Genomic DNA, 14050 nt, shown 5'->3' with positions numbered 1-14050 from the left:
TTAAAAAAAAAATTAAAATACCCTTTTAAATCTGAAATAGATGTACATAGTTTAAAATTTTAAAATATCGATGTCATCAAGTCAAACAAATGTATCATATTAAGAGATGTGCATGTAATTATATCATAATTTTCTCTTTGTTTTTTTTCCTCATACATGATATCTTTTGTATAAAGTTTTGTAAATAAAAAATGACAAAGTCTTTCATTATGCAAAGAGATATAAAAACACATTAAAATAAAAAAGAGAATATAATGGAGCACAAATTAAATGAAAATCACCTTAAATAGAGATATAATAGAAAATATGAAAATGTGAGAACAAACAAGTTTAGATGAAATTTAAGATAAAGAATCAAATAAAATAAATTAAAAGTAATAATATAAAAATCATAAAATCTTCAAAACTATAATTACAAAAAAAAAAAAATTAAATTAACTCAATAATTTAAATTAAAGATTTTTTTTTAAAAAAAATTACAAATGTTACAAACATAATTCTTTATAATTTTTAATTCTATTTAAATATTATTTTTTAAATCTCCGCTAACATTATGTTTTTAAGGGTAAAATAGTAAAAATATATATTTTATTCAGTTTACTTGTAATGAACACTTTAAATATGATTAATTTTAATTTTATTTCCTATATTTTAATTTTGGTAGAGAAGATCTAAATGACATAGTTTGGTAAAAAATATTGATAATTTTTCCTAAACAATTATTATATATTGTTTATATTGTCTTATATCATTTGAAACAATGACACTGATGTGTTATCCATTTATATTAATTTTATTTCACAAAAAAAAATAGTACCTAAATATTGTGATTAATTTTTCTTTATATGAGATGGGAATGTACTATAAAAAAAAATTGTTAAAACTACTCAAACAAAATGTGCAATTACAAATTTTGGATTATGAAATTTAAAAATTCAAATTGAAACGATTTTTAGGTGAAGGAATGTGTGGGGGAAAAATGTCAAATCCTTAGGTGACAAGAAAAAAAAAATCAGAATTGATTGAAATCTTATATAATTGGTAGCTTTGTACACTCCTTGTATAGCTAGTACACTTGCCTTATATAGTTATTTCATTTGTCTTGTATAGTGAGTGTAACACCCTTATACAGTAATGCAAATTTCATATACAATATGTAGGTGACAAGGAAAATAAAGAAGTGATTCAAAATCGATTAAAATCTTTCACAAATGCTATCCTTGTACACCCTTATACACTTCGTACATTTCCTTTGTATAATTTGTGTAACACCGTTGTACAATAGCGCAATATATTCCACTGAAGTTATGTGTTCACGTCGGTATGTTAACCATATTTCTAATGATTTGACTGAGAAAATAGTAGATGAATTAGGGCAAAAACATTTTCCCCAAACATTATTACTAGGTAAAGTATCATAATTTTCATGTGAGAGTTAAATAAAGTACATGATATGAGTATGCAATCCGTGGGTGATAAGGAAAATGAAGAAGTGATTTATAATTGATTAAAATCTTTCATAAATGGTAGCCTTGTATACCCTTGTACATTTAGTATATTTATCTTGTACAATTAGTGTAATACCACTGTACAATGACGTAATATATCCCTCCTAAGTAATGTGTCCATGTACGTATGTTAACCATATTTCTAATGATTTAACTGAAAAAAAAAAGTGGATGAATTAGGGTTAAATTTTTTTCCCAAACATCATTATTAGGGAAAGTATTAGAATTTCCATGTGAAAGTTAAATAAAGTACATGATATGGGTATACAATCCATGGGTATACAATCCATGGGTGACAAGGAAAATAAAAAAGTGATTCAGACTCGATTGAAATTTTTTACAAATGGTAATATTTTATACCTTTTGTACACTTAGTGCATTTCCCTTCTACAGTTACTGAATACCCTTGTATAGTAACACAAATTAAATATGATTTTAGTAGCTTGATTAAGAAAAAAAACAAAAAACTTAAATCTAGTTTTTTTGTGAAAAAAATATACAATTGACCGATTCCTTTATTTAATTGTGAACATATTATATATTTTTATTTTATTATTAAAATAACTAATAGAAAAAATAAAAAAGAATAAGCAATAAATGAAATTTAATTCTTTTTATTATTTTCATATAAAAAAAATTATTAAACAAGGTCTTTAATTTTCATTTTTAATTTCATTTTTTAATTAAATGTATTTTCAAAAAGAGACAATATAGAAAATAAAAATTATTTTAAAAATAAAAAAATAAAAACTAGAAAAATATTTTAAAACCAAACTCAAACATAATCTATATAATTTTTAACTATTTGTTTTCATTTAAAATGAGTAAATATACCATTATACTCTTTTATATGAGAAAAATTCAATTTTTATTGTATTATATATTGATATAATCCATTTCTAAAAATGAAAACATTTTAATTGAATATTTAAAATAAAAACTCTCCATCCATCCTTTTTTTTTTTTAATAAATTTTCAATTAATTCAAATCATTAAAAAAAATCTTAAAAACAAATTTGCAACATTTTATATAATTTATTAGCAAAAGTCTATGTTCAAAAATTATTAAATGAGGAAGGAAGAAGATTAAAAAAAATTTAAAATTTTTATTTTATAATTGTAAAAAAAAAACTTTAAAATACTTTTTAGTATAAAAGAAAAAAATGGTAAATATGTTTATTTTAAATAGTTTTTTAATTATTAAATTATTTACTTTTAAAATGTAAAAAATAATTTTTATTCATTTAATTTTTTTTTTCCAAAGTATTTTCCAAAATAGTTTTTAAATTATTAATATAATTTTTGTTTATTTTTAATTTAAAAATAAAAAATAATACTGAATTTTCAATTATTTTTACAAGAGTTTAAAAAAAATGATTAAATAAAGAAGAATTTTAGGAAAGTGGCATGTAAAACGTGATGGTATGAAGACAAAAATGATGGATGTAAGTCAAAAATGGTATTTTGTCCATTTCTATCTCATATATGGATGTTTGAAAAATATTTTATTAATTATCAAATTAAGTGGGTGTAAAGCACAATTCTGCTTTACAGATATAAGGTACAACGTATGTTGGAGAAAAATTTGCTAAGGACAAATTCTGAGGGCACGAGGTCCCAGCATAATCATTCATTATAGCCTGTTCATCGGTCTATTCAAACATACATTACAGTAATAAAACAGGCTGTATTGTAAGGTAAACATACAATGCATCATAATCAATCATTCAAGAGAACAAAAAACAACATAAACAATGTGTTAATCACGAATATAAATTATAGTATTAGAGGGTGACAAAACAGCTTTCAAGCTCCTAGCCAGCTACGAAGACTCCAAGACTTTCATCCAACCTAATGGTAACAAGCATTATATGAACAACCAAAACTACATTTTTTTTTTCTCCCCAATAAATCATTCTTTTTCTTACTGATCAAGAGAGATCAGTGCTAATTAAAATGATGTTTCTCCTAATTGTCAAAAGACAAGGTACTATAATCTTTTGATAGATCATATGCATTGGTTCTCAAAGCAATCTTATGCATTCATGACAAGACTTTCACCCAATATTTTGTTTACGCCTATGCATTTTATACATGACCATGTATGGTTTCAAGCACTCAATTATTACGCATGGAATGCCTGTTCAACAATCTTTAGTTCAAGATTTGCCTAAGTATAACTTCTTCGGTATACTCAAAGGTTTAGGTTTGAAATTTTCTGCACTTCACTTCGTACTGTCCATTTCATAAAGATCGATCTCCGCTCCTATTACTCAAAATCATTTAAGATATTCTAAGGATTAATAATATGCCATTTGGACCGTTGGAGGAACCTCTAATTTCTCTTATGAATCAAGAGATATACACATTGATTTCTCTGTATTGGCCCAACTAGAATTTTTTGTTTTTTTGAAAAAACCATCAAGTAATTATTCCAGATGGCCGCAATTTGTCATTTCACTAATCTGAAGTGTCTACATTTAAATCCCTAAATAAATTTTCAAATATTCATATTATAGTTTTTCTACATTTAAATCAGGGCGCAGATTGTGACCACTTGATGGCCCACTTCATCCCTAAATAAATGTATGCCCTCTTCATCTGTATTCAACCACAATCACCTCATTGTCTCCTTGCAGCTCTCTCTCTCTTGTCTCTTTCTCTCTGTCTCTGAGGATGGAATACGCTGATATTGATAAAACTACAAGACCACTTGCAGTTTCCTGTATTCCTTTCTCATCATCTTCTCCTTCTTCATCAATGTTTTCGCCTCCTTCAACTGCCTTTCAAGGTCCTTGTGCTGCCTGCAGGTTCCTCAGACGTCGATGCAATGAGAGTTGTATCCTAGCTCCATATTTTCCACCAAATGAACCACTCAAATTCATCAATGCCCATAAAGTCTTTGGAGCTAGCAACATCGTCAAGGCCTTGCAGGTAATCCCAACCATATTAATTTTCCAATTTGAACTGTGACCAATCTTAATCACAAGGTAATTGCTATAACTTTAAGCACCTCCTTGAACATCTACATGTTGAATGGAGCCATTAAATAAAATGGAAATAAACCCAGTTTGCGGTATAGGACAAGTTTTAGGTTAGGGTTTCAAAAAAAATGAGGCATTTCAAATTTTTGGCATTTTGTTTCTCATAGTGCGTGGCTGCCAGTCCATTCTCGTCCTCTTTGCTGTGCCTCTATCCAAGACTATGAATTTGGAAAGAAGCTATGCAGAAAACATAAATGGGAAGATCCAATTTTCATGGGGCTCACAAACATATGCGTGCCTCAAGTTTTATATATACAAACACCTCAGAATTAGTAATAGGTGAAAGCCAAATTCTGAGGCATTGTTCCTTGACATTGATCAAGGAGCAGACCCGTCAAAGTCTAGGTTAAACTGTCAAGTACTTTTCATGGTGTTTCCTGTTTGATGGTAATCCAAAATGACTGCAAAGGTAATACCAACTATCCAGCAGATAATTACATCTTATATCTTAATATCCTATGTCATTTTACAATTACAAAACATTTACTGCAGGAACTTCCCCAGCCCAAGAGAGTAGATGCTGTGAGCAGCATGGTTTATGAGGCAAATGCGAGAATTCGTGATCCAGTCTATGGTTGTGCAGGTACAATTAGCCAGCTTCACAAACAGGTTAACGACCTGAAAGCAGAATTGGCCATGGCTCAGGCTGAGCTCTTTATCATGCAATGCCAGCAACAGCAACAAAATGCTAATGCAAGCTTCTTCCTGGACAGATATTTAGTCTCAGATTATTGCTAATTAATCTCGTTGGCAATAAAGAGGGAGTGTTAAATGCTCATGAATAAAGAGAATATACCCAGACAGTGTTCAATAGAGATAAGATTGGTAATAGTAGAACAAGAGAAGATGATAGCTTGATCATTAGGCATACCATGAAAACAATGGGTCTTTACATGTATAATTTGCTGATAATCTGGAATATGTAGAAGACTGATGTTGTGTATCATCAATTACCTTTATATATATATATACCACTTGTAGGTATCATCTTTTGGTTCTCATACCAACACTTGATCAGTTTATATAGACTGAAACTCAGGGACAAGGTTGATGATCGAAATCAATGAAATCAATATACATTGGTTTTCAAGGCAATCTTACGCATTCTTGACAAGACTTTCACCCAATATTTTCTATATGTCCATGCATTTTATACATGACCATGTATAGTTTCAAACACTCAATTATTACGCATGGACTGCCTGTTCAACAATCCTTAGTTCAAAATTTGCCTATAACTTCTTCAGTATATTCGAAGGAGCAGCGAATTAGAGGAGGTAGGTTTGAAATTTTCTGCACTGCACTTCCGACTGCTCTTACATGTGTTCAATTACAAGTTTAATAATCTGTCCATTTCATAATGATCTCCACTCCTATTGCTCAAAATCATTTAAGATATTCTAAGGATTAATAATATGCCATTTAGACCATTGGAGGAATCTCTAATTTCTCATATGAATCAAGAAACAAACACATTGGTTTCTCTGTATTGCCCCACCTAGAATTTTTTGTTTTTGTTTTTTTCCTGAAAAAAAACTTGAAGTAAATCCAAATGGCCGCAATTTGTCATTACTAAGCTGAATTGTCTTACCAACAACAAATTTTCAAATATTCATAGTATAGTTTTTCTACATTGAGTTAATTTTACTCACATTTCTTGAGGTTTTAGTTAAATATAAATAACCCCCATAGATTTGAAAATTCATAAAAATACCTCCCTTATCTTGAATTAGAAGAGAGGTGAATGAAAGTAACAAATGAAAAGAGTAGGGGAGGTATTTGATGAAATTTCAAATTAATAGGTGCTAAGTGTATTTAATCAAAAGCTAAGGGAGGTCAATAAAATTAAACCTTCTACTTTTAAATCCCTAGTATAAGGTAGTATAAAATAAATGAATTGCATGGGAAGGAAATTTGATAACATTAAGGATCAATACTAAAGGGCGCAGATTGTGACCACTTGATGGCCCACTTCATCCCTAAATGTATGCCTTCTGCATGTGTATTCAACCACAAGCACCTCATTGTCTCCTTGCAGCTCTGAGGATGGAATACGCTGATATTGATAAAACTACAAGACCACTTGCAGTTTCCTGTATTCCTTTCTCATCATCTTCTCCTTCTTCGTCAAGGTTTTCTCCTCCTCCAACTGCCTTTCAAGGTCCTTGTGCTGCCTGCAAGGTCCTTAGACGTCGATGCGATGAGAGTTGTATTCTAGCTCCATATTTTCCACCAAATGAACCCTTAAAATTCATCAATGCCCATAAAGTCTTTGGAGCTAGCAACATCGCCAAGGCCTTGCAGGTAATCCCAACTATGTTCATTTTCCATTTTGAACTGTGACCAATTTTTAATCTCAAGGTAACTGCTATAGCTTTTTATATCCTATATCTTATGTCAGTTTAACAATTACAAAACACTTTACTGCAGGAACTTCCCCAGCCCACTAGAGCAGATGCTGTGAGCAGCATGGTTTATGAGGCAAATGCGAGAATTCGTGATCCAGTCTATGGTTGTGCAGGTACAATTTGCCATCTTCACAAACAGCTTTAATGACCTGAAAGCAGAATTGGCCATGGCTCAGGCTGAGCTCTGTATCATGCAATGTCAGCAACAGCAGCAAAATGCTAAGACAAGCTTCTTCCTGGACACAAATTTAATCTCAGATTATTGCTAATTAATCTCATTGGGAATAAAGAGGGTGTGTTACATCGCTCATGAATAGAGAGAACATACCCGGATGGTGTTCAATAAAATCAGAATATTGGTAAGAGTAGAACAAGAGAAGATGGTAGCTTGATCAATAGGCATACCATGAAAATAATGTGTCTTCACATGTACTATGTGCTGATAATCTGGAATAGGTAGAAGACTGATGTTGTGTGTCATCAATTACCTATATATATATATATATATATATATATATATATATATATATATATATATATAGACTACTTCTAGGTATCATTTTTCGGTTCTGATACCAACATTTGATCAGTTTATTGGTTGCAATGATCGAGATCAATGAAACTAAAGAAAATGAAATCAAGGATGCGATCGTAATGACTGGGATCCATGGGATTATAAAACCAAAAGGAAAGTCGATGAAAGCTCAAACTTCAACACTCTTTGGGGCCAATTGAATCCATTTCATACATTTGAGTACTTAAAATTAACTAACTGCATATATGTTTGTTTTAAGGAAAATGCAAGGTAGCGTAATAGTATCCATCGAACCGAAAATCTGGATCGTTCGAAATATATGATGATATCTCAATAGTTGAATAATAGTGAAAAAGTACACCGCGGTGCATCGGAGCAGTCGGGGCCTAGTTGCAAAACCAAAATGATCGTGCGCGCGCGCCAAGCTTGAAGATCGGTTCACTCACACTTTAGAAAAGCCCAAAATATCGTTCCTGCAGGCAGGACCCTGCGCAACTAAGTCTTTCACTCATTCTTCTACCAACTACACACACTTGGTCCAGTCCATGCGCGGCCAATACAGAAATCCTGTGCACGACTGTACGCACGCAAATGCACACGCACCACTTTTGCGCACGCTTTCCCTACCCTAGATCAGACCTATGCTCACCATCAAACTCATCACCGTCCTCCTCCTCAGGGATGACCAGCTAAAAATAACAGCAAAAACAGCTCCACACGTCAGCAGCATGGACCTGAACGGTGGATTTGATGGGTACACAGCTGGTTGAATAGTTGAAACGTCACTTTAGCAACTACCTTTCAGGTCAGCTGTTACTTTTTGACTCTCTTTGACAACTAGAGCAAGCAAAGGGTGGGAAGAAGCTCTATCAAAGGGTCTGCCGCAGAGCGCCAAAGGACATGGCAGAGGAAGGGAACCATAGACCGGTTACCTGCATTCTCTGTTCATTTCATATCTTCTCCCAATTTTTCCGCTCAGGTTACCTGCATTCTATGTTCTTTGTAAATTTTGAGAACTGTTTCTAGCTCGCCGGTAACTTTTTTTTTCCTTAGTTTGTGGTTGTAACAAAATGTTAGACAAACAGAAGGTTCAGCCTTCTCAACTAACAGTCAGTTGAAACAAAATAAAAGTTGTAACAAGCACAAGGTTACAGCTGTGGGTCAGTTAGGAAAGAGTATAAAAATCACGAACCCTATAACATAATAGGGTTAACATAATAACAAATGATGATTCATTTCTCTTCAAGAACCTGCTGTGTTTATTGGTGATAGATCGGTTTCTTTTCTTGAAAAATTTTCTTGAGAAACTTCGGAATATCTTCAGCTGCTGAAAACTTCAGTTTTCAAATGATAACATTAACTCTGAACAACAAGCTGGAACAACACTAGTCTTTTTCAAGTAGTAATATTCCACAAATGTAGGTACTCAATTGTGTGGGGGCTCTCCTCCACATGTCGGTACACGTGTCAGTCCACGTGCCACTCCCCTCGGCATTGTTTGGATAACTACCATAGTACCCGGAGTGTGCTATCCGGACCACACAAGCACACTGAGCGGGTAACATCTTCCAGCCAGCCGTCAAGTCCTCTTTGCTACATGTAATCGTTTCCATCTGACATGGAAATGATTGATGGGATCTTCTCCAACCCTTACGTCCGTGTTAATGGATTGCCACACATTGCCCCAAACCTTTAGCAGGTTGAAACGACAGGTAGTTGCATCATGACACACCAATTGACGACACCTGCTAGCTGCCCTAAATTGTGATGATTGCCCTGCCATCTACAGGATAACCATCATTGCGGTGAAAGTCAAAGTGCCAACTTAACACTATAGTGACTCCCTCCTGAGCACTATAAAAAAAACCCTCCTGAAGCATAACCCAGGTACATGCATTGAAGCCGACCTATTCACTTTCTTCTCTAAGGGTTCCAACCCACCTATGTCTAACTTAAGCTTTGGAGGGGCGTGCTTGGACAACCTATCCGGACATCCTTTGTGCAGGGAAGAAGCTCGCTTAGTCTCATGTAGCTGGGTAGAGGCTCTCAATGACACAACAAAGGGAGGGCATGATTCCAATTGACCTCGCGTCAACATTGGTGCCGTTTATGGGAACTTTTAAGGATGTCAACGCCCTCAAGGAGCTGATTGTCGGCCATGGGTAGCGAAAACTACTTCGATTGGCGTGAAAACATGGAAAGACATCAACAAGAGAGTGAAAGACAGGTGCAAGCTTTGTTTTGTGAGACAAGGAAACTTGAGAAAAGAACGACGTGTTGCGTATCCAGGTATCCTCATTAGGCCCCTCTCACAATCATTAGCCTAAAAGCCAGTGAACAAACTCCAAACAAAACGAATGGATGTCTTTTCCTAGGAATGAAAAGTTCACCTCTGGTAGTCAAGAGATACGATCTGAAGAGAAATTTCTACTTGCCCAACATTGCTAGGCGAAAGCTCTAACTCCACCCACATCTCAATAAAAAAGAGATGCGACAGGAGGTCACAGCTATTTGACGTAATGCGCGCACGGTTAGGGTCTCAGACACCTGGCATGGAGGGAAAACCACGTGTAGCAACAACCCAAGAGGTCTGCTCTGGTCTCTCGACAACAACAGTCATGCCAGACTGACCTCCCCATCCACCAGTGCAACTATTTGCAGGATCTCTGACAGAGCGAGGTTCGACTGACTCTGTTAGCAGACGATTGGATGACATGCTCTCTATACCTTTCAGCCTTTACATCATCAACTATGAGCTCCCGAAAGGGTTTATGGTGCCAAAATTCAATATATACGACGGAACAAGTGATTCGTTTGATCACATCATGCATTATAGGCAGGTCGTGACCCTTGCCATAGGGAATGACGCACTGCCATGCAAAGTCTTTCCAGCCAACCTACATGGCTAGACTCTATCATGGTTCCACCGCCTCCCAAAGAACTCCGTGAGTAATTTCTAGGATCTATCAGAAGCCTTCGTGGGACACTACCTATATTCAGCAAGACACAAACAAAATATAAGTACTCTGCAAAACATAAAAATGCAGGAAAATGAATTCCTGAGAGAATTCGTGAAATAGTTCGAGCAGGTCATGCTTCAAGTAGAGTCTTATGGACGTCATCCTACAAATCTTTAAAAGGGGCATCTGCCCGGATATGCCATTCTTTGAGTCTATCGCCCAAAAACCGCCATCAACAATGGATGATTTGTTCAAATGAGCAAACAAGTACTCCATACTCGAGGACGACGTCCACGCAGCTATCCAGCAGGTCTTGGTCGCCAGTCGATCTACTAGAGACGACCATGCTGGAAGCTCTAAGCACTAAAACCAATTGAGGCAAGCCAACAAATGATGAGATGAACAACAACAACCAAGCCAAGCTGGCCTAACCCTCTTCAACATCTCATACAACAAACTCCTCCCCATGATCCGAGATTTGTCCGATTTCAGATGGCCAGAGCCAATTAAGACAGATCCGATGAAACGGGATCGAAGTAGGAAGTACGCTTATCATAAAGATCATGGCCACACCACAGAGCAATGTAGGAGTCTCCACTACTTAGTGGAAAGACTTATCAAGGTTGGGCACCTGAAATAGTACGTTTGCTCAAACGGAAGACGAAGGGAAATGATCTAGGACCTGACCATCTAGTCTTCTACGACTTCAGTAGCCCCTAGAGCTATAATCATCTACATCCATGGGGGTCCCGTCAACGAGAAATACAATTCCAAACGAAAAAGACAAAGATTGCTACGAGCGGCCTCCGTGAGGGAGAAGGTAAACTCCGTCCAACGCGACTTGCCAACTGGGGGTACACGCCCAATTGACGAAATAATCACATTCCCTCCAATAGACCCCAATCGGGTACTATAACCACATGAAGACACTCTGATCCTGACACTAGGGATAAGTGATTTTGATGTGAGACATATTTTGATCAATCCGGGCAATTCAACTGACCTTTTGTAGATGTCGACATATAGGCAAATGAGACTCCCACCATCTACCATAAAGAATCTTGGACGGATACTGTCTGGATTCAATGGAGCCTCGACAACTTCCCTGGGAGATGTCGTGTTACCTGTCCAGGCTGGTCCAGTCACCCAGAATGTGCAGTTCTCAGTAGTGGAGGATTTGTCATCTTTCAACGCCATCATGGGATGCACATGGCTTCACATCATGAAGGTTATCCATTTTACGTATCATCAGATGGTGAGCTATCTCATCGAGGACTGACAAATCAATCTTTTTAGTAGTCAGCTGACCGCATGCCAATGCTATCAAGTGGCGCTTGAGTTCGGATCCTTGAGCAACAGTGAGCCACGCATGGGACCAACAAATACGGAGGAACAATAACAATTACAATGCCCAGTGGAAAGAGATCCGCTAGTGGCTGACCCGCTCTAACCCTTATGTCTCTTAGATAGCAGTGAACATGTTACCTATTCCAACTCCCTCATAGCTCCGAAAAAGTTAAAAACCCTTGAAGGTGGGCTTCGGCAGAATAAAAACGTCTTTGCATAGACTCACTCTGATATGCCCGGAATCTACCCATCGATAGCCTCACATCAGCTCAATATCATATATTCCTTGCGACCCATCTTCCGGAAGGTCCGATGCTTCCACCCAGATAGACAAAAAATCATCCAGTCCGAGGTGGACAAGTTGCTAGCAGATGGATTTATGAGAGAAGTGGAATATCCAGGTTGGCTGGCGAACGTAGTGGTTGTTCCAAAAAATGGAGAAAAGTGGTGAGTCTATGTTGATTACATCAACTTGAACGACGCTTGCTCGAAGGATAGTTTTTCATTGCCCTGAATAGATCAAATAGTTGATTCCACTACTGGGCATGAGATGCTCTCTTTCATAGATGCATTCTTCGGGTACCACCAGATACCTATGTTCCAACCAGATGAGGAGAAGACCGCTTTCGTGACACCGCACGAGTTGTACTGTTGCAAGGTCATGAGTGCACGTGCTTTGAATGAGGTACAAAAGCTGGCGTAATGGCAATCAACTGGTAGTGTGTGGCATGCTCTATTGGAATTAATTGAGGAATATTGTCAGTGTGTTATGTGTCCATGGAGATGCAAAGCTTCTAAATCATGTGATGATTATGTGAGAATGTGCGTCTGTAGCAGTCATGGTGTTGGTGTGATGGTAACATCAGAAGAAAATGGAAATCAGGTCGTTCTAGTGAGAATAATCTGATGCATTATGATATGATCCACACAATGACCAATCTGACATCCAGATGATGTACTGCCTATGAACCCATCTTACAAGTCCTGCAAATTATCAAGGAATGATGCACCGTTAAGGATGGATGAAAAATAAAACTAGTGGAAAGGAGCCTCTCGTGTGTGGTGATGGGATGATATCAAGTTATTGGTGATGAAAACGACTATCATGGAGGTTTGGGTGGTGGTACGTGTGAGGAAGAATCTTGAGATGGGTTTGTAGCTTAACATTCACTGTAACAATAGCATTGGTTGGCACGGTTTAAGGGGTTGTGGTCCATGGTTCTATCAATCAAGTGCTCCCCTACTCCCAAACTTCCATCTGATCAGAGTAATATTCCCGACGTGTTCATCTTGATGCATCCTTCGTAAAGAGTGAGTAGAGGACACTATTTTCAACGCTGCCAATTGTGATATCCTCCAATGATGTCAATTCCTCTAAAAAATCCCTCATATCTCATCCCTCCAAAAGGAATAAATAAATAAACGCCCTTCTCCTCTTTATTGCTGAATGATCCCCATTTCCAAAAAAATCTTCACCTTTCTTAGCTATGACCTCTATGTCTTTCAAAGATTAGCCTCCAGAATTCCACAAAAGCGTGCTTAGAATCCTCTAGAATGTCAACCCAACTCCTTCCCAAAATGTGCTCCAAATCCTCCATTTGACCAACCTTCGTTCCTTCCCTAAAAGCATACCCAATCTTTCCCCTAAAATCAACCTGATTTTTCTTTCCAAATTAATACATTAAACAAAATAATAATAATAATAATAATGATAAAAATGAGTAAAGTAATAATAATAATAATAATAATAATAATAATAATAATAATAATAATAAATTTAAACAAAATTATTGAATTAAAATAAATAAGTAAGGACAAGTATTACAGAAATGTGATGAAATAATAAGAAAATAAAATAAAGGAGGAAATAGACAATATAATAAATAAATAAAAAAATAAACAAAAATATAATAAAAAGTCAAGTAATGTGATTTTACAAAAAAAATGAGTCATGCAAGTCATGTAAGCAATGCGAGATATGCAAGATGTGCCAAAAAGGTGACCTAAGCAAGACTAGGAAACCTAAGTGGGCCAAGGTGTGCCAAAATGGGCCCAGGTGAGCCTAAGTGGGCCTAAAGCGAAGCCTAATAGGCCAAGTATATCTAAATGGACCTAGGGTGCCTAAGTAAGCCTAAGTCTAAATGGGCTTAAGGCGGTGCCTAATGGGCCAAGTGCACCTAAATGAGTTTAGGGTGCCTAAATGGGCATAAGGTGGTGCCTAATGGGCCTAAGTGTACCTAAATGGGCC

The 14050-nt window shown here is 35.9% G+C and overlaps 1 protein-coding gene and 1 pseudogene across 1 annotated transcript; both read left to right on the top strand.

Moving 5' to 3' along the window:
• The first annotated feature begins 4153 nt into the window (after positions 1-4153).
• Positions 4154-5608, top strand: LOC100249585 (LOB domain-containing protein 1). Its single transcript, XM_002275015.4, has 2 exons — positions 4154-4442; positions 5045-5608. The coding sequence occupies exons 1-2, from the start codon at positions 4185-4187 to the stop codon at positions 5288-5290; spliced, it is 504 nt and encodes a 167-aa protein (XP_002275051.1). The 5' UTR covers positions 4154-4184; the 3' UTR covers positions 5291-5608.
• A 990-nt stretch (positions 5609-6598) lies between these two features.
• Positions 6599-12620, top strand: LOC100244430 (LOB domain-containing protein 1-like; annotated as a pseudogene).
• The last annotated feature ends 1430 nt before the right edge of the window (positions 12621-14050 follow it).

This window comes from Vitis vinifera, chromosome 13 (assembly GCF_030704535.1).
Source record: "Vitis vinifera cultivar Pinot Noir 40024 chromosome 13, ASM3070453v1".
In the NCBI taxonomy this organism is placed as follows: domain Eukaryota; kingdom Viridiplantae; phylum Streptophyta; class Magnoliopsida; order Vitales; family Vitaceae; genus Vitis; species Vitis vinifera.
Note: the sequence above shows the minus strand (reverse complement) of the source record. Positions and strands in the feature narration are given on the sequence as shown.